Source organism: Camelus dromedarius, chromosome X (assembly GCF_036321535.1).
Source record: "Camelus dromedarius isolate mCamDro1 chromosome X, mCamDro1.pat, whole genome shotgun sequence".
Lineage (NCBI taxonomy): Eukaryota > Metazoa > Chordata > Mammalia > Artiodactyla > Camelidae > Camelus > Camelus dromedarius.
The window spans coordinates 113,520,593-113,540,621 of NC_087472.1; the positions used below are offsets into that span (position 1 = coordinate 113,520,593).

Here is a 20,029-nt window from a genome sequence, read left to right on the forward strand (position 1 = left end):
ACTGTTCTTGCAAATTCATACTAAAGTGTTAATGACTAATATCCGATCGGGTCCTATTTAGATGCGGGAAGTCGATACTTAATAGATGCTAAGGGTCAGATGGGAGGAAGGCATGGGAGGCAGAATGGGGAAGAAAGGGGGAATAGAAAGTGCCAACCCTAAAAATAAAATATCTCTATTTCACTGTCTCATCTGCTTGGTCCTGCACCCGCTGTTTGCTGTTGGGTAGCTGTTACCAGAATTTTTTTTTTTTTTTCCGTTCACAGAATTTTCCCCCCGCCATCTGGACAAAAGGTCAAAGTGGAAGGAATGTGCTGTTGGTACTGCCGAGTTCCTTTCTCCCTCTCGCCCCTCTATGTGCTTCTGGTGCTTCCAGTTACGCCCCCACCCCGTGGGTATCCCCTCCTGCACTCTCTCAGCCTCCAATGGGCAGACATGTGGTCACTGGGGAGGGCAGCTTGGTCCCTCAGGCTTCTGGGTGGCTTTTGCTTTCTAACGACGTCTTGACCTGAAGGAAAGGGGTGGGATTAGAGGCCCCAGGAGTTGTAGGAGGTGATGGGGAGGTAGGTTTCCTGGGTCACATTTTGCGAATGGACAGATGGATGGGAATGACAGGAGTGCTTAGTGAACTGGGGATGCAGGGGTGACCTGCGGCCACTGTGGACTGACTCTGGGGGCCACTGTGACCAGCCAGAACATTTTGGTGGGGGGTATTGTGTCAAACCTTTGGTAGCTGCATGTCAGTGGCGCTGAGAATATTTACACCACGGGAATCCACAGTTCTACAAATCAAGACTTTTTTTTTTTTCCTTCTGGAGGGCCAATTTAGGGGAACTTCATGCCTCTAAAGTAGAGCTCAGGAGCTGAGAGGTCACTTCAGGCCCTGGACATACAATTTGGTTCCCTGAAGTTTCGTCAGCAGGAAATGCAGAACAAATGAGCTATGATAAGAGCCCCCCCCCAATTCCCCCGCCAAACAGAGCTGTGTCATCAGAGAACAGCCTGAGGGGACGGACAGATGCCAGGGGCACAGTCGCTGGGGGCAGATGTCCATCCACCTGGGAGGTATCCCGAGGAAGAGCGCAGGCACCCACTGGAGGCTGCAGGGACGGCCCCATGGGAGGACACGTCTCAGGGTATCAGTACCTATGTCCATACACCCAGGTGAGTCTCCGTTATTCAAACGCTTACCCGTGGGGAGGGGCGTGGCTAGGAAGGTATTTTGTAGGTGTGACTCAAGTCCACAACCAACTAACCTGAAGTAAAGAGAAGACACGCTGTGTGTGGTGGGCCTCGTCCAATCAGGCGAAGGCCTTAAGAGCAAATGCTCAGGTTTCCCAGAGAAGGAGGAACTCTGCCTCCAGGGGGCAGTGTCCGCTCCCGGCTGAGACTGCAGCCTGCCCGCCAGCCCTACAGACTTCAGACTCACCAGCCCTACAACTGCAGGAGCCAATTCCCTGAAATAAATCTCTCTCCATATTTATACCTGTCACCATGTATATATATTTCTCCAAATAGATATCTCCACATACATATGCACATATGTATCTCTTTCTGTGTATAGATACACACCCACAGACAACTCTCCATATGTATACAGCTGGCCGTCCATATTTGTGGCTTCTGCATCTATGCATACAGGGAGCCAACTGTGTAAGTAAGTCTCTCTCTCTATATATATATATTTATTTGAATATCTCTGTATCTCACCTTCTGTAAGTCCATATGTCTCCACACCTGTTTCTAATCTGTAGCCTGTCTCTCAAACCTGTACCTAATGATCTATCAATCATCTATTATCTATCCATCCATCCATCCATCCATCCAACCTTCCATCCATCCATCCATACAACTATCTATCTATCTATCTATCTATCTATCTATCTATCTATCTATCTATCTATCTATCAGCTATCTTTCTGTCATATCTGACTCTATCTACCTCACTATCTCTGTATCAGTCATTTGTCTGTCCTTCATCAATGTATCTATCTAATAAAAATCTCCACCCTGTTGGAGAACCCTGACTGCTATAGTTTCAAAGTAGCTTTCAGTTCTCTAAACATTCTTAGAAACAATGAATGGTACCTGTATGTACACTTAAAAACATATGTGCAGTATACTGTGTATATGTATTTGCATGCAATATAGTGTATGTGTGCAGTCAAATCGTAACAATTCTACCTAATAAAATTGAAAAATGAAAAAAAAAAGTAGCTCACAAGGGTCTTTTCCTTTCAGCTTCTCGGCTGGCTCTTGGGCTCCTCTGGGACACCCCCAGATGGTTCCCAGGACACTGTTCCATGGACACGGAGGTAGGGGACCTCCCTAAGGCATGGCTCTTCCCCTAGGTTGATGGCTTCCCAGCAAGGCTGCGCTGAGCCTTCGAAAGTGGCGAACTGCTCTGAGCATCACGGGGTCCTGCTGCTCCCAGGGAAGAGACGTGCAAAGTCTGGAAGAGGCAGAGGCAGGAGATGCCCCACAGCAGGACATAAGCTCACCGACAGGTGTGCAGACCCCCGCGTGCTCCCGGACACGTAAGTGCTCAGGGAACGTGGGGCATTACCCTCGGGAGACTCAGATTAGAAATAACCTGAGCACCCACCTCTAGGGAAGTCAGCTCCTTCCGCGAGTGACTGTTCCCATGGCTGCACACGGCTCAAGCCATCAGCCCAAACCTGGCTGCTTCCTCACACAGACGGCAAGAGAATAGAACTTCCAGGGCAGGGAGTGAAAACGTACAGATCAAAGAGGTTTGCAGTGCACGAACCAAACACGTCCATGTGCCACACGTGGACCCCTGGGTCCTGGTGCAAACTGACTAGCTGTAAAAAGATGCCTCGGGAAGTCGATCAAGACACAGCCCTGAGGAATTTGCACGAAGGTGACAAGGAATTAGGGGTGATGGCTGACCCTTGCGTGAGAAGGACAGGCGTGTGGTTGTGCTGAAGCCCTTCCTCTCCCGGAGCCACGCGGACAGGCTTCACGCTGAAGTGTGGTCATCGCTGGGACTCGCTTCGAGTTCCCAGCAGCCCACGGCCCAGCCCCCCGGCCCCCACGGCTCTCCTCAGATGCAGTGTTTTCCAGGACCTTTTTCAAACGGCTTCTCCAGAATCGCACGTGCCCCGTCTCCTCTCCCGCCCTCGGAGCGCGTCACCCACACGCCGCCCACTTCCTCCTCCGACCGGCGGTCGGCTTCCTCCCTGGGAAGGCAGCTCCATCGGGGTGGGGAGTTTTTCTCTGCCCCCCAACCCAGTGTCCCCGAGGCACCGTCCGAGCATAAAACAGAGCCCGGTGGGTGCACAAACTGGTGTCCAGTAAGTGTCTGCTGACCGAATGCATCCTCTGCCTGTTTAGGGACGGGACTGACACCAGCTGCAAAGTTGCCCTGAGAGGGGTCCATCCACGGGAGAGGACACGGGGAGATGGCTGGTCCCCCTGGGCCTGCATTGCACACCCTGTGGGGCAACGCGGCGGTCGGCCAGTCCCCGAAACTGTTCCTGCCGTCACTGATTCCCTGCGGGAGCCCAAGGCCGCCACGGCGCAGCCCACGATGTCAGCCCGAGCCTCTCGGCCGGCAGAGGCGGGTTGGCGGGACGGGTCCCTGCAGCCTGGGCGCCCCACGGGGCTGTCCAGCGGGCGTCACCGCCCGGAGCGGGGCCGGGGGAGGGTGGAACGGGATGCGGGGGAGGGTGGAACGGGATTCAGGGGCCGGTCAGCACTGTGGCCACGGAGGGATACGGGTCCCGAGTGCCCACGGGCGGCCCGGGAAAGAACTCATTCATCTCGACGTGTTAACTTCCACGCAGCAAGACGCCCAGCCGCTCTGTGTCCAGTTTGATGCTTTTGCACGTGGGTGTGAGAGGCCTTCTGGGCAATTTTCCAAGTCCAACAACCGGCTCTGCAATTCCCCAGACCCCACTGCCTTCAGACCCCCGTCGGGAGTCCCAGGCTGCTCAGACTGCTGGCCCACTGGCTACAAATCAGGGCTCCCACCACCCCTCCTCGGGCTTGCAAAACATACCTATTATTTTTTAGAGCAAAACAAAGAAAAAAGGTATAAAAAAAGGCTCAAAACAGTTGAAGAAAACCAACATTAAAAATATTAAACAAAATATATTTTTAATTAGAAAAAGTTTTAAAAAACCAACAATTTCCAGGAAGTCCCGGGAGCGGAAGCCTCAGTGAAGTTCACGGGCTCGCTGGGGCTTCTGCGACCTCCGTCACGGTTAAGATCTCTTCCTTGTCACCCATTTCTGCATCACAGGTGAACTTCTCGGAGAGTATCTGACGGGGAGAAGGGTGGGGGGGTCAGGTCCTCAGGGGCCCCGGGAGCGGCAGCCGTGGGGGTTTAAGACGGAGATCCGCGCGGGGTTCCGAGTAGGAGCGTGTAGCCGGCGGGCACAGGACAGCCTGGGAGACGGACATCTGAGCGATGGGTCGGCAGAAGGTGGGACAGCACGGAGTTGGAGGCGGTGGGGGGACGTGGCTCGTCCTGGCCTTGTGAGGTGGGCGGGACCCTGGAGGTCCCGGGGAACCGGCCGGTGAGCAGGACACGGGACACTCCAGCCACATCCTGTGGTCCCCTTTGTGTGAACACGGACGAGATTACCGGGTCGCTGTTCCCACCTCCGTCTCCATCCCAACCCCGTACGTACCTGGTGGTCAATCTGATGGTCATCTTTCAGTTTGTCTCTGATCCTTGGAATTGGCGGGAATAAACTGTGCGACCCCAGGAACCTGGTGAGACAAGGAACGGGTCAAGAAAAAAGACCGAGATGGCCAAGCCCCTTTTGCACCCGAAGGGGACGCGCCGTCCTGCTCCGTGCAAACACACCGTCTGGGCTCATTTCTTCGGAACAACTTCGTTTAGGAATCACAGAAGGACCGACTCTGATCTTGGGTCATGGGAGAAAACAGGGGACACCATGAGTCTACCTAGTGATGCCCAGGATGGTCTTTCTAGAACCTTCCCTCCGTCCCTTGGGTGCAGGGATGGGAGTGGGGGCCGTGTCCGGTCGCGGGCCGCTTGGAGGGGCCGCACGCTGGAAAAGCCGCGGGAGACGCCTGCGCAGGTGCCTGTGGCGGGGCTGGCTGCCAGCCCAGGGCCGGGATGACTCGCCTGGGGGAGAGGAAAGCTGGGGGGGGGGAGAAGGGGGGACATTCCGGGAGGCCCAGTGGGTCCGAGAGGCTGAAGGCAGGGATGTGAGCACAGCGGAGCCGAGCCGTCCGGTGTCTGGCAGGCGTGGGGGCTGGACGGGTGTGCCAGGCCCGGCCGCTGCGGAAATATCGGGGGACGTGCGTCCCTTTGGGGGCGGGGTGGGAGCCTCGCTGGTCACCAGCTGGACCAGCTCGGACGGTGCAGCGTCCGCGGGCTTTGTGAGCGGCCTCGGAGCCCCTCGCTGCTGGTTCTCCATCTCTCCGACGTCCTCCCCGTTTCCCAGACACCCAGAAAACCCACACACCCGACCGTGGTTGGACCACTTGGGGTTTCAGCCGGTTCTTTGTGAGACGAACGGGCTGGCTCTGGAGGAAGCACCGTCCCCCGCCCGCTGAGCAGAGACGCCCCCCGTGGACGGCCGGGGTTACCTTTTGAAAAGGCAGCCGCAGGCCAGGCCGCCCGCGAGGGTCCCCAGGACCACCAGCACGTACACGAGCACCAGGCTGGATTCCGGCTCTTCAGAGCCTGGAGGGGAGAGAGCGAGGTGGGGACGAGCCAGGTGCCCCCGGGGCCGAGCGCTCGGTTGTCCCTTGGCCCGCGAGCTCGTTTCCTACCTGCTCCCGGGGGAGCAACCGTGCAGGCGCAGGAGGGAACCGCGGAGAAGGGACCCCAGCCTGGAACTTCCCCAGAAACACGTTCGTGACCCACTGACCCCCGGAGCCCGCAGACCCAAAACACTGTTTTGAAAGTGTCCTTTGCTGCACAAGACTTTTTATTCTTAATTCCTTTTAAAATTGTTTGCTTGTTTATTTTGGGGGCCGTAATTCGCTTTATTTACTTACTGGTTTTTAATGGCAGTGCTGGGGACTGAACCCAGGACGTCCTTCATTCTAAGCATGAACTCTGCCCTGAGCAGAGTTTTTTTTTTTAGTGAAGTCCGATTTACCCTTCTTTTTTTTTTTTTCCCTGCTTCTATCATTCCTGGTTTTGCTGTCATAGCTACGAATCCACTGCCGAATCCACTGCCAAATCCAAGACTGCAAATCGATTCCGTATTGTACTCACCCACCGCTTTCAGCTTATAAAATATTGCTGAATACGTGTTTCTTACCAATTCTACAGCGGCAGGGATAAAATGCATTGATCTCGGACCAGTTTCGGGGGGGACCCAAACAAACAGCTGTATGTGTACACCACGTGTTAAAATGCTGCCCTTGTTTGCGAGCTGCGAGGTGAGGGAAGTTGGATTCCTAACCACCAGGATGGCTTTAGGTGCAGACCTTTAAATTCTTGCCAATAAATAGAAATTAGGAGGAAGTTGTTAAAATTGTCGCTAATTCAGGTCCTGGAACAGCCCCCTTGGGTTAGGAGGAAACAGACCCAGTTTGGACGTAAGCTGTATCCTGACCAGGGTTGCGGAGCCATGGCTCCCGGAGGCGACCAGGATGGATGGACGTTCCCTGGTCGGGCGGGGGCTTAGGGAGGCTTTCCGTGATGATTAAGGGGCCCCTCTCATTAGCTGTTGCTGGAACCAGGGGGACAAAGGCGCAGGCAGAGGCTTGTGGACAGGACCCTCCTCCTGGAACGACGGCGCGGAGATGAATTCAGGATGCCCGACCTCTCCAGGGGTGCCCTGGGGACACGTACCGAACTGAACGGGCTGGCTCCAGTCGCCCCAGTGGGCTCTCCGGGCATCTGCCGTTCGAATCTTCACCATCTGTGTGCCTCTGGGCTCTGGGCTCGGAAAGTTGTATCGATTTTCTGAGTCGCCAGACACCACGATCTTTAGGGGAAACGGAAAGTGAGAGCGAGTTGGTGCTGGTGTTGAGAAAAGGAGCGAGGATGTCTTGAAAGTCGGTTAACTGAAATAGATCAAAGATTCCAGGGCACGCCCTCCCCACCTGGGCGTGAACGTTCACCTCCTCACTGGGACAGAAGAAGATACTGAGTCCACAGTGGCAGTGGAACTTAGAAAAGATTAACAAAAAGTTCTTTGATTCTCTGCCTTCAGAGGGGTTTTGAAGGAAGCAATCATGTCCTAAACACTGCAAGGAATATTTTCTTTTCTTTCTTTTCTTTCTTTCTTTCTTTTTTTTTGCCTGTTTCAGTTTTTCCAAGGAATCTTTCTTCACTGCCATGGAAAAGAGAGGGAGACCCCAGCCTGCGAGGCTACTGGAACTGCCCCTAATCACTGGCTGGACACTGCTGTCAGGAACCTCCATCCTCTGCTTTTCAGCCCAGCCCCATCCTGGCCACTGCTGGGCCAAGTTTTCAGCTGGCCTGTGTCCACTGACAAACACTGGACCGTTAAGCCACAAGGGTGATCTTTTGGATCAGAGTCGTAACTCACCAGTTGATTTTCACTGTGTCCAGAATTACTCTAGGAAAAAAAAAACAAACAGGATAGAATGTTTAGGAGGGAGGGTGTAGCTCAGGGGTAGAGCGCATGCTTAGCAATGCATGAGGTCCAGGGTTCAATCCCCAGTCCCTCCATTAAAAAATTAAAAGAAAAAAAAGATGTTGGAAAAAAGAGATGCAGTGTTGACTTCTCTCCATTTTGTAGGCTTTTTGCAGGTCTCACCCGATCTCCCCTTTAGTGGAGTCAGGGAAACCCAGAACAGTCATGGCGCAGCCAAGCGTTATCTCTGTCTGTTCACCTGTCCCCTGGAGGGGACCCCACGTGGAGGGAGGGAGTGTGCACACAGGAGGGAGGGTGCCTTCTGATCATGCTGCTTCTGAACTTCAGCTGCGGATGAATCCTAATAGGGATCCAGGTGGGCTTGGAGCAGAGGCCCCTCCCTGTCTACACTGGGCCCAGGTGGGCTTGGAGCAGAGGTTCCTCCCTGTCTACACTGGCTCCGGTTGGACACAGGGCAGACCCTGAATTTTCCCAGCTGTTCCCCCACTCTGAGCCCACCTCTCCTGCCCCAGGGCTTCGCGGTGGCCACGGGGGCTGCCGCCATGCCTCCTGAGGCTCGGTGCTCTGCTCAGAGCAGAGTCCACTCACCTGTCTCCATATGTCCAGCTGGTACTGGAACTCCCTGTTGGACCAGTTTTTCCGGGTCCTGGGCTTTTCCCACCGGACGAGGCAGTGTGACTCGTTGCAGTTTACAGTGATATTGTGGGGTGGACTGTATCTCTCTGTAATGAGAAGCCGGCATACACCTCTGATCTGGAGTGCTTCCCCTGGGCCACAGAGGGGGACCCCGGTCTGCCATCCTGACCGTGACGGTAGCTCCCCGAAGTCACCAGGAGGCAGGGGTGGGTCTGAGTGTTGTCTTTGGGGAAGATGGCCATCAGACCACCATGTGCAGAAGGGAGGAATTTAGCGTTCACGGAGACCCTGGGAGGGAGGCGGTGATGGGTTTGGAAGGGCAGGAGAGAGGCTGCTTTGAGACGTCTGTAGCTTTAACAGGCCTGGAACATGCCCTGGGATCAGTGAGCCTGCAGGTAGAAACACGGGGTTGGTTTTGCAAGAGAAGGCATAGTAGGTTGGCATATGGGACTGTCTTCAAGAGGCCAGCCTGGAGCAGAGCTCTGGAGAGAAGAGAAGGAGCTGGTTAAAAAAAAAAAAGTGAATTACTAGTGGTCCAGGATGGGCGGAGGAGGTCAGACTATCTGGGAGGTGTCCAGATTCTAAGGGGAGACAGGAGCTGGCATCTGCCTAGGTTCGATCGAATAAACACCTGTTGGTGCAGCAGGTTTGGGGATCACACAGACCCCGAAAATGAAGGAAGGAGGGAAAGATGGGGGCTTGGAGGAACTGGGTCCTCCTGGAGCTAATAAAGTCATGGTTGCCTCCTGCTGGAGTTGATGCATCTCTGAAAAGACCAAGGGACTCCAGCGTCCTTCAACAGCGATTGGATACCCGAACAGTGACCCCACCGCCATGGCCGCGGGCCACCAGCAGGTTGGGAGCCCTGTGTCTGATTCCACTTTGACTGGTGTCCGTCCCAGTATAAAAGCCGATGACTCGATTCTGTTATTGGAACCTGTAGAAGGTACGTTCGGGCAACTCGGCCGTGTGCCCTTTCTCTTGTGCCTGTGCATCTCGTGGACTCCACGTCCAACGAGTACATCTGATCACCTTCAGCTTTCCAGGCGCGGCGTGTTATGGCCAGGAAACGCACGCTGGGTTTTCCCAGCTCAGAACAAAGCAAGAGACAGGACGTCTCTGGCTGGTCGCTGTGATCTGAATTTGGGCTTCCCCACCCAGTTCTGATGTGGTAAGGCTTCGTACCCCCGACCCCACCGAGCAATTCTCGGACACAGCTCAACTCGATTCTGCCACAATCTACCTGGAGACAGCGTCAGATTCCACAGTCCCACAAGACAGCCCCTGCTTCAGACGCCGATCCCGCATCCAGGCCATCCCCTGTGCTTCCGACCCACCAGCTGTAGATCAAAGGCTCCCCTGACCTCCTCCTTGGGTCCAGTTAATTTTCTAAACAAGAGTTGCTCACAGAACGCAGGAAACATTTTGTTTACGAGATCAGTGACTTATTACAAGAGGATATAACTCAGGAACAGCCAGATGGAAGAAACGCGTAGAGCAGGCCATGGGGAAGGGACACTGAGCTTACGCACCTCTTCTTCTAGGGTAACAGTCTCTCACATTTAGGGACTCATTTGACGGAGTCCCCTAAAAAGGCAAGAGAAATCTGTGTCTGCTACCACGTGGGGGAGGCCCACGAATGGGCCAGCATTCCCCACCTCGTGGTCTGAATGGCCACCCTTTTGTGCTGTAGGAACTTTGCTGTTGGCTGCAGGCAAAACTCGTGCATGTCCAGGCTGAGCCAGGACCAGGACCGGGGACCGTGGGGGCATCGGAAGGGCCCTCGCTTCCTCAGGGGTGGAGGAGGCCCGCTAGCAGTGCAGGTGTATCCTGTCACTGCGTTTGATTCAGAGTGAAAGGATGGGGGAGTGCCTTTTAGTTGGCCTCTGTTTTGGGGGAATGGCCATATTTTCCCACAAGATTAAGAGAAACGAACAAATGGAAAGAAAGCATCCGTAAACTTGGCAAGCCCTAGAGTAAGCAGATCCTATAATTACGCTTGTACTAGTTTGTTGGGTGTTCCTCCCAAATTCATGTCCACCTGGGACCTCATGATGGGACTCTATTTGGAAATAAGATCAGATGTAATGAAGGATCTTGAGAGGAGGTCATTCTGGGTGGGGATGGGCCCTAAATCCAATGTCTAGTGTCCCTATAAGAGGAAGGAGAAGGGAGGCTTGAGACACACAGGGAAGACGGACATGTGAAGACACAGACAGAGGCTGGGGAGATGTGTCTATAAGCCAAGGATTCCTGGCCATCACCAGCAGCTAGGAGGAAGGCATGGGGACAGATGTTCTTTCAGACACACCCTGCCAACGCCTTGCTTTTGGATTTTTGGCCTCCATAACTGTGACACAGTACGTTTCCATTGTGTGCAGCCTCCCCGTTTGTGGCCGTCTTGTCACAGCATCTCCAGGGGACTTAGGTAGATTTCAACGCAAACTCTGTCGGACCTACTAAGCTGTCGTTAAGTTACAGGTGATTGTTCTCACCTATTTCCTTTAACAACAGGATCGAGTCAAAGAACTGGATTCCTGTCTCTCGGCTGGTACCGTTGACGAGGAAGTAGTTGTACGACGTTAATCCCGACAGGTCTTGGAGATGGCATCCCACGTTTGTTCCCGCGTCTGTTAGGTAATGAGGACATTCTCTTTCACCTTTTCTCCTGTAAGATTCCAAAGCGTTCAGAGAACAATCAGGGCGTTTTTCTTTCTTTGCTGTATTTCTCAGGGTTGTCTACATATGGCCAACACTTACGTCGAGTTTCGTATATACAAAAAATACTGGACGTCATCGGGGGCGGCGTGGCCCTTTGCCCAGGTGCAGTTCATGAAATCCGCGTTGTAGACAAGACAGGAGAAGTTTTGGGCAGCTGTGCCCTCCTTGCCTGGGAAGAGGCAGAAACGAAATCATTTGTACATGAGCTTTAAAGGGGGATGGGCCAGATGGCTTCATGGTTTGCATGTCTACCCAGCATTCAAAGAATCATTACTAATCCTTCTCAAACTCTTCTCAAAAACAGGAGAAAAGGGAACCCTTTTAAAATCACTTTATGAGGACAGCATCACCCTGATACCAAAGCCAGAAAAAAAAAAAATAACCAGAAACACAAGGAAAGAAAATTACAGGCCAATATCTCTAATAAACATAGATGTAAAAATCCCCAACAAAAAGCTAACAGACCATATCTAACAGCATGTTAAAAGGATTCCAGTACATCACCAAGTAGAACTTAGCCCTCAGACGTAAGAATGACTCAACATATGCAAATCAATTAATGTGAGACACTGCATTGACAGAGTCAAAAAGGAAAAACCACATCATTTTCTCAGTAGATGCAGAAAGAGTGTTTGACAAAATGTAACATTCACTCATGATAAAGAAAACCTTCCACTAACGTCAGCACAATAAAGGTCAAACATGAAAAGCCCACATCTGAGCTGATCCTCAACAATGAAAAACTGAAAGCTTTTTCTCTAAGATCCTGTGCAAGACAAGGATGCCCAATCTCACCACTCATTCAACATAGTGCTAGGAATCCTAGCCTGAGCAATTAGACAGGAAAAAGAAATAAAGTCATCAAAGTCAGAAAGGAAGCAGTCAGATCATCTGCTTGCAGATGATAGGATCATATACATAGAAAATCCTAAAGACTAAACCAAAAAAAAAAAAAAAAATTAAGACTAATATATCTAGTGAAGTTGCAGGATACAAAATCACCATAGAAAAATCAGGGGCATTTCCATACAGTAACAATGACCTGTCCGAAAAGGAAGTTAAGAAAACAATCTACTTTACAACAGCCATGAAAAGAATAAAGGACTTAGGCATGTACTTAACCAAGGAGGTGAAAGGCTTGTGCTTTGAATAGTGTAAACCATGGATGCAGGAAATGAAAAAAGACATAGATAAATGGAAAATGGAAAGACACCTTGTGTTAATGGATTGAAAGAATCAATAATGTTAAAATGTCCACACTCACCAAAGTGACCTATATATCAAGGCAATGCCTATCAAAATCTCAATGATGTCCTGTAAGGAAATAGAAAAAAAAATCCTGAAATTCATATGGAACCACAAGACTCCAAATGGGCAAAGAAATCTTCTGTAAGAAGAACAAAGCTAGGAACATCCCGTGTCCTGATCCCAGGATATATGACAAAGCTACAGGAACTAAAACTGTACTATGCTGGCGTAAAAATAGACATATCGATGAATGAAACCTATTAGACAGCCCAGAAGTAAATTCACACACTCACAGTCTACTGATCTTTGAAAAGCCTGCCAAGAGCACACAAGAGAGACAGGATGAGTCTCTTCACTAAAGGATAATAAGAAAACTATATATCCACACGCGGAAGCATGAAATTGGAGCCGTATCTCACACCATATACAGAAATCGAGTCAAAATGGATTGAAGACTTAAACAGAAGACCTGAAACTGTAAAACTCCTAGAGGAAAACATAAGGAAAATGCTTCTTGACATTGCTCCTGGCAATGATTTTTTTTTTTTTTTTTGGATTTAACATCAAAAACAAAAATAGGAAACTAGGCTTGGAGCAAACTAAAAACACAGCAAATGAAACAATCAAGAGTGAAAACTCAACCTATGGAGTGGGAGAAAATATTTGCAAACCGTATTATCTGATAAGGAATTAAGATCCAAAATATATAAGGAATTCAAACAACTCAATGGCAGAAAACACATTTTTAAAAAAACAAATAATATGATTAAAAAAACAGGCAAAAGACTCGAAGAGGCATTTTTTTTTCCCAAAAAGGACATACAGATGGTGAACAGGTACACAAAAAAGATGCTCAGCATCACTCATCATCAGGGAAACGCAAATCAAAGCCACCACGAGATAGGACCTCACACCTGTCAGAATGGCCATCATCAAAAAGACAAGAAATAATAAGTGTTGGTGAGGACGTGGAGAAAAAGGGAACCACTGTGCACTGTTGGTGGGATGGTCAATGGGTGCAGCCACTGTGGAAAACAGTATGGAGGTTCCTCAAAAAAAAAAAATAAATAAAACATAGAGTTACCAGAGGATCCAGCAATGCCTTTTCTGAGTGTACATCCAAAGGAATTAAAACCTGGATCTCGAAGAGATAGCTGTATCCTCACGTTCATTGCAGCGTTATTCACAGTAGCCAAGATATGGAAACAAATCAAGTGTCCATGCATGGGTGAACGGATAAAGAAGATGTCACAAACACACGCACAAACAGACAGACACACACACAGACAGACACACACACAGACACAGACACAGAGGAATATTATGCACCTGTAAAAGGAAGGATGATCCACCATTTGCAACAACATGGATGGACCTGGAAGGTATTATGCTAAATAAAAGACATAGTACCGTTAAATAGCACTACGTACAGAATCTAAAGAAAACTCATAGAAACAGAGAGCAGAATGGGGCTTACCAGGGGCAAGGGACAGTGGGAGAAATGGGGAGATATTGATCAAATGGTACAAACTTCCAGTTATAAGATGAATAATTTCTAGGGATCTAATTCATAGCATAGTGACTGTAGTTAACGATTCTGTATTGTTCACTCAAAATTCAGTGGAAGTAGATCTCAAGTGTTCTCACGACATACGAACGAACTACGTGACAGGACGGATATGTTAATAGCGTGACTGTGGTGATCTTTTCACAAGGTCTACGTGTATTAAAACATCAAATGGACACCTTAACTATACACAATTCCTATGTGCCAGTTATGTCTCCATAAAGCTGAAGAAAGAGGGGAGGTCTATTCTGATGTTAGTGGGGTGCACAAAGATTATGGGCACGGTTTCCCTACCTGGATTAGTGTAGACCAGTGTTTCTGAAATTGGTCTTTGGTTGACATATACTTCAACCGTGAGCGTGACTCCCCCATGGAGAGAATTGTCTTGAAAGGTGCACTGACATCGTTTCATCTGAAAAGATGCAACCAGCCAGCGGGTTAGGAAACAGCCTTCTTTCCTTTCATCATGATGTTTACTCCTGCATCCACCCCATGGTGCCATCCACCTCCTTCTGTGAAATCTCCCCCAGGGACCTTCTTTTGGAAGAGGTCAACTAGCAGCATTCAGAGGTTCAGAATAGCGCGCACCTTTTAATGTGCCGTCAGTCACCGGGGATCTTGTGAAAATGCAGATGCTGGTTCTGTGAGTCCCAGGTGGGGCCTGGGACTCTGCACTTCTCACAAGCTCCCAAGGGATGCGGATGGACCACAACGTGAGTAGCGAGAGCCCTCGTCACTTTAAACTTTACGGAGCCTCACGGTCTCTTTTATGGGATTGAGTTTTCTTATCCTATCTCGTGCTCACCATTCTCTCAGGGGTGTCATGTTTGTATTGTATCCAATTCAATCTGCTTACTTTGTATTCATTCAACAGGGAGAGCTGATCAGGGTTAAGTCTGCCCTGTGGACCAACCAAGCAGAAGGCTGGCGTTCCTAGCAGCCAGGAGCCCCCAGGCCAGTTGGAAAAGGGATGCCCAAAGAGGGAATGGGGTCTCCCAGGGAATCAGCCCACTGGCCACGAGCCCGCACCTCCCTCGTGCTCCTGGTACCGTGACTCCCAGACACGTCCCAATGTTGCTCGTGTGTTTTTCATTCATACCTGCTGTTGTCCTGCTTGATGAGCGTTGGACAAAGGACAGCGGCTGAGTGCATCCACCCCATCGTACCTGTTTCTTAATCTGTCCTTTCTCCTTGTGAGTCATCACACAGTGCCCGCTGGTAGTGTTTTCCTTGCAGTCCCAAGTTAATTGCATTTTCTTGGGGTCAAATTTCACATTTAGACTGGAGTTCGGTTCCACGCTTGGAAGATCTGAAAGATGTAGCCACTGGATTCAGAAAATGACTGTTCCGTTGCCCCTCAATGGACACAGCCCAAGGCTTGTCAGAGCACAGGGGGGTTGGGACTTGATGTCCCCTCCCCCTGTCACCCAGGCAGCCCCGAGACATCCTCACTGTCTCCTCCCTTTTCCATCCCTCCTTCTTGTCTGGATGTCCTTGCCCTTTCTCCATCTCCATGGAAATACATGAAGACCGACCAAGGGAGAAGGAGCGAAGGCCATTTATTCAGATCTTGCCATAGTAAGGGTCGGCCACCGTCCCCTGTGTCTGCAGAGTGGCTGGAAGAGCATTCCCATCACGAGGAAGGGGGAGCACGACAGGACGTGTGATGCGGGTGGACCGTCACGTACGGAGATAAAATGAGATCAGATCCAGGCATTAGGATGCATCCCCAGAAGCCAGGGTTGTGGGGACGGGGGCTGCAGAAGGAGGTCAAGCACCTTTGTGGACTTACCCTGGTGCCCCTGGGTCAGGAGGAATGCGGGGTCCAGCAGCAGGGACAGCAGAATGGTGATCACCAGGAGACACGTGGGGCTGCCCACAGGACGTGGAAGCACTGGAGGGAAAGAAAATCGTGGGGTCTTGACACGGAGACCTGCGATGCTCCCCTGGGAAGATGGTCTAGGGAAAAAGACACAGGACCCCCTCCAGGGTGATGGTCAGCACGGTGAGCTGGCCAGCCTGGGTCACTGTTGCCTACAGAGGGTTTAAAGGCTTAAATCAGCCTCACAGGTGGCCCCAGAACCGAGAGCCTGTCCTGAGTCTTGGGGACCGGATCCAGCGTTCCCTGTCACCCTCTGCATCACTTTGGGTGAGTCACTCACACTGTCTGGCTTCATGCTGGTCTGTAACCTGAGGGGAACAGCTCCCAGGTCAAAGGCAATGAGACACCACGTACCATGCCTGTGGGCGGGGGTCTCTCTGTGCGGTCCCTTTGGGGAGACCTGTCTCAAATACCCTATCTCAAGAATCCATGACGGGGGTCCCTCCATGCAGTGTATTTGGGGAGACCTGACTTCCACATCCTTTCTCCAGAGCCCATGGGATGGAGGGATCTCTCTCGGTAATGTATTTGGGGAAGCCCAAACTCTGTATGACACAGTGATGGGGGATACACATCATTATTCATTTGTCCAAACTCATAGAATGTCCAACATCAAGAGTGACCCCTAATGCAAGCTATGAGCTTTTGTCAAGAATAATGTGTCAGACTTGGCCCATCCATTGTCCAGGACGTACCAAACGGGCAGTGGATCCAGGGAATCCCCTGTACTTTCCACCCAGTGTTTTTGTAAACTGAAAACTGCCCTAAACAAATAAAGTCAATTAACATTAAAAAAAAAACAGTGCTGCAAAAGCACCATGCTCTACTGGGATAAAGCCGCACTACACAGGAAACACCTGATCGTCGCCTTGGGTTCAGGGTGACATCTGAGGGTCTGCCCAACATTGCCCCAAAAACATTTTTGGTTGTGGTGATTCTTTTCATCCATCCATCCATCCAACTACCCATCCATCCATCCTCCATCCATCCAGCCAGCCAGCCATCTACTCACCCACCCACCCATCCACTCATCAACCCACCCACCCATCCATTCATTTCTTTCCTGTCCCATCCTGTCCTGTTTCTCGGTTTTGGAGGTCTTGCCCATCACGCCCACCACTACTGCCCCTCCATCCCTTCATCCTCATATCTCCATCCTGTCTTCAGAGACTCTTCTTCTGCTGGGCTCAGCTGAAGCTCTGCTCCCACCCGAGGACACGGTGTCTCCCTATCACGCAGTCCCACTTCAGTGCGTTTGGGCTCCAGCCCCACCCAGAGGGCTCCCTCGCCCTCTGCCAAGGCCTCCTGCCCACCTACAGGACCCACCATCAGCTGACCGCTGGCCTGCGTTCTCTGTGGAATTCCGCCCTTTCCCTGGGTCGCCCTGGGTGACGTGGCATCTTCAAGGTGACCTCCCCAACTCCCATGAGCCATCTCCCCTGGCAAAGACCGTCCCCTTCACCCCAGCTGTCCTGGTACCTCCAACCCCCCAGCCCGTCAGCACCTGGGCCACCCCCTGTCAGAGACCAGGTCACTGCGGTCCCAGTCTGCTGAGCATCCATGAGCCCCAGGCCACCCTTTCCTCACACCCCACACCGTCTCTTCCAAGAAGTCGCCTGCACCTCCTTCATTTAATTCCCTGCTGTTTCCGTGAACCGGCGTCCTTTCCCAACCTCCCTGAGTGCCCCCCGGGCCCCCCAGGGAACCTCACTTGCTACCAGGGAGGAAATAAAAGCCAGAGACCAGACCCGAGTCCAACCTCCCCACCTGGTTCGCATCGCATGTCCGCAGGGGATGGAGAAGCAGCGACTTCCTCCACCTGCAAGCTGGACATGGCCACACCCAGCCTTCCTCCGTGTCTTGTCCCCGACGCTCTGCGCTGGGTGGGGCGGGGGGCCCCCACCCTGCACCCCCGGAGGCCCTGGGGGAGGTCCTTCCTTGGGCTGGTCCGCTCTGCTCCTCTGTCCGCTCGGGGCCACTGCCTTAATTTTCACATCTGCACTTTGTGCAATGCCCTTGTGGTCTGAGCTGAGCGGCCCTTAGTCAGGAGGGGGACGGGCAGCGGGCGGGGCGGGGAGGGCCACATTCTGAGGCGTCTTCGCGCTCTCCGGTTGTACCACCTGCATTTTCCACCACCTGTCCCTCCGCCCTTCAGCGTCTTGGGTCCACCTTTCTCCTGAGAGTCTCCCGCTGCACCTCCCCCGGGGGGCGGATGTGCAGCTGGCGCCCGCGGGTACGCTCGCTCTCAGGTCCACAGACACTCCGCAGGATGGTTCCCCATCCAGCTTCCTCTGAGCTCAGCTTGGCTTTTTCTTGCTCATTGTGATGGGGTAAAATAAGAAACTTCTGCAAACTTGACTTGAAGAAAAAAAAAAAAACTGAGTTCTCACGTACCACAAAGGGACACAGAAATCCACAAGGAAGTTGCCGATTTAAATAATGGGTTCATTGTAGCCGACGGCTACGAGGAGTCTGAGAAAATCCCCCAGGGGAATTCAGGCGCAGCTCGAAGTAACCATCCCCTGGGATTTATCAGGGTGCCCGTCCTGTGCAGCCGGTCCCTGGTGTGACTCTCACTCCCACCCCACGAGGCAGCTCCTGGTACCCGCTCCAATGTGGAGATCTGGTTTTATTTTATTTTTCTGCCTCCATTTAAAAAAAAAAAAATTGAGGCAAAATTCACATGGAGTATAATTGTAATCAGTCACTCCCTCCCCCAGCCCCTCGGAACCCCCATGTGCCTTGTCTTGATGAACTTGTCCACTCTGAGCATTTCCCTAAAACGCAACCACGCCGTCTTTTTTGCGTTTTGTAACCACTTTCCCTTCTTCTTTTGGTTTTCATCAGACTGGGTTTTCTTTCCCCTTTTACAGATGGCAGCTTCCCATCCATGTCGGCGGGGATGAAGGCTCTGAGACCATCTCTCAGACACCTGCCAACTTCAGTGCACCCAGGACGCACCTGGCGGGGGAGGCGGGGGCGCGGGCACCCTGGGAGAAGCTTGCATTTCGAGCTCTGGGGCAGCGTAATGAAAATGCCATGGTCCCCAGCGACACCGCACGTCGCTTCCGAACAGACCCACCAGAGCTTCTGGAGGAAATCCAAACCAGGTTCCAACCCGCACAGGCGTGGCTTTGCCCCGGGGAGCTCCGCAAGCTCCCGCTGCCCACCGGCAGACTCGGGCCCGAACACGCAGCGCCTACGCGCGGTCCGGTCACTGGTCCCCCGTCACCCTCCTGACCTCGGTGCCCTTTATCCAGCAGCTTTTATCCCCACCCCCCACCCAGGTTCTCACCGACCTGAGGCGCCAGCTGCCAGCAGCAGCAGAAGCAGGAATCGGTCCCCTAGTGACTTGGAACTTGCGAGGACCCCAGGGTCCAGGGGACCGGCTTACCCCACCGCACCAGACACGAGGCCTCTGCCAACCTGCGCTCCTCTGCGCTGATCCCCGCCGCGCCCGCATCTGGCCGTGCTGCCTGACAGCTCTCCCTGTCGTCCCAAAGGTCGCGTGGCAATTGCATGACAAGGACATTTCAACCCAGTCTCTTCCTTTTTTTTTTTTTTCTCCTTAATTTCCTCCCCAGTCTTTGTCATCACAGGGAATTGGGAACCTTATACGTCATCTGCCTGTGGTCTCAGAGAGTCCCGTTAGATAGGTCCCGAGTCACACACACACACACACACACACACACACACCCCCCTAGGAGGTGCTGAGAAAAGCCAAGCCCAGGAGACACATGTGGACACTCAAACCATTGGTGTCCGTGCAGAAGCAGAGGGGGACATCCTCAAAGGACTGAAGCTGACCTTGGAACTTTCCAAAGTGCAAGGCAGCCGGACAGAACACGCCTTCATGGTGGCGCTGCCCCCTTCACCATCGGTACAGAGAAGGAGGTTATCTTCCCTAAACTTCAACCAGGGGGCTCCCAGGTCTGCTCTCAGCAGGCACCGAGGTAGGTCCTTTGGTCTCCCTGACCACTCTGAGCATCCCTGTTGAAAAGGACCTCCTCCCAAGAGTTGGACCAAATAAATAAATAAGTAGATGATAAATAAATCAACACAGAACCATGAATGTAACAAGGTTCTGTGGTCTCTGGGACCCCGGCACACTACCTGTTTAGACCCTGCAGGTGCTGGGTCCGGCCAAGAGGATGCACAAAAACTCATGGTCTGCACAAGTGGCGTGCTGTTTCTTGGGACCCTTCCCCCCCTTTTTTTTTAAATTGAAGTACAGTAGACTTACAATGTTGCATTCATTTCTGCTACACAGTGTAGTGATTCATTTATATATATATTGTTTTTCAAATTCTTTTTCATTAAGGTTGTTACAAGGAACTGAATATAGTTCCCTGTGCTACACGGCAGGTCCTTGCTGTTTATCTATTTTATATACGG

The 20,029-nt window shown here is 51.8% G+C and overlaps 1 protein-coding gene and 1 long non-coding RNA gene across 12 annotated transcripts in view; both read right to left on the bottom strand.

Annotated features, from left to right (window-relative positions):
• Positions 1 to 20,029, bottom strand: part of LOC105103094 (uncharacterized) — a 31,643-nt gene that overhangs the window by 2,100 nt on the left and 9,514 nt on the right. The window lies entirely within an intron of this gene.
• LOC105103092 (granulocyte-macrophage colony-stimulating factor receptor subunit alpha) lies at positions 4,097 to 19,185 on the bottom strand. 11 transcript variants are annotated; one of them, XM_010996622.3, is made up of 12 exons: positions 19,029 to 19,185; positions 15,545 to 15,646; positions 14,919 to 15,061; positions 14,047 to 14,164; positions 10,977 to 11,106; positions 10,712 to 10,884; positions 8,169 to 8,302; positions 7,512 to 7,541; positions 6,809 to 6,944; positions 5,590 to 5,686; positions 4,659 to 4,740; positions 4,097 to 4,287 (listed from the first exon to the last, which is right to left on the bottom strand). In XM_010996622.3, exons 1-12 carry the CDS (start codon positions 19,153 to 19,155, stop codon positions 4,192 to 4,194), a joined length of 1,368 nt encoding a protein of 455 aa, XP_010994924.3. In that variant the 5' UTR covers positions 19,156 to 19,185; the 3' UTR covers positions 4,097 to 4,191. The 11 variants fall into 11 exon arrangements, with proteins under 11 accessions (XP_010994924.3, XP_010994925.3, XP_031301902.2 ...); XM_031446042.2 differs by having other exon boundaries at positions 4,281 to 4,413; XM_031446038.2 differs by lacking the exon at positions 4,097 to 4,287 and adding an exon at positions 4,301 to 4,520.

Bases quoted from the DNA above. Each gene is read 5' to 3' on its own strand.
- LOC105103092 (XM_031446038.2), bottom strand. From the start codon at position 19,155: ATGCAATTGCCACGCGACCTTTGGGACGACAGGGAGAGCTGTCAGGCA. The intron at 15,647-19,028 runs GTAAGCCGGTCC...CTTTCCCTCCAG, and splicing joins CTCGTGTCTGGTGCGGTGGG to TGCTTCCACGTCCTGTGGGC. The intron at 14,165-14,918 runs GTACGATGGGGT...GCATCTTTTCAG, and splicing joins AAGGACAGATTAAGAAACAG to ATGAAACGATGTCAGTGCAC.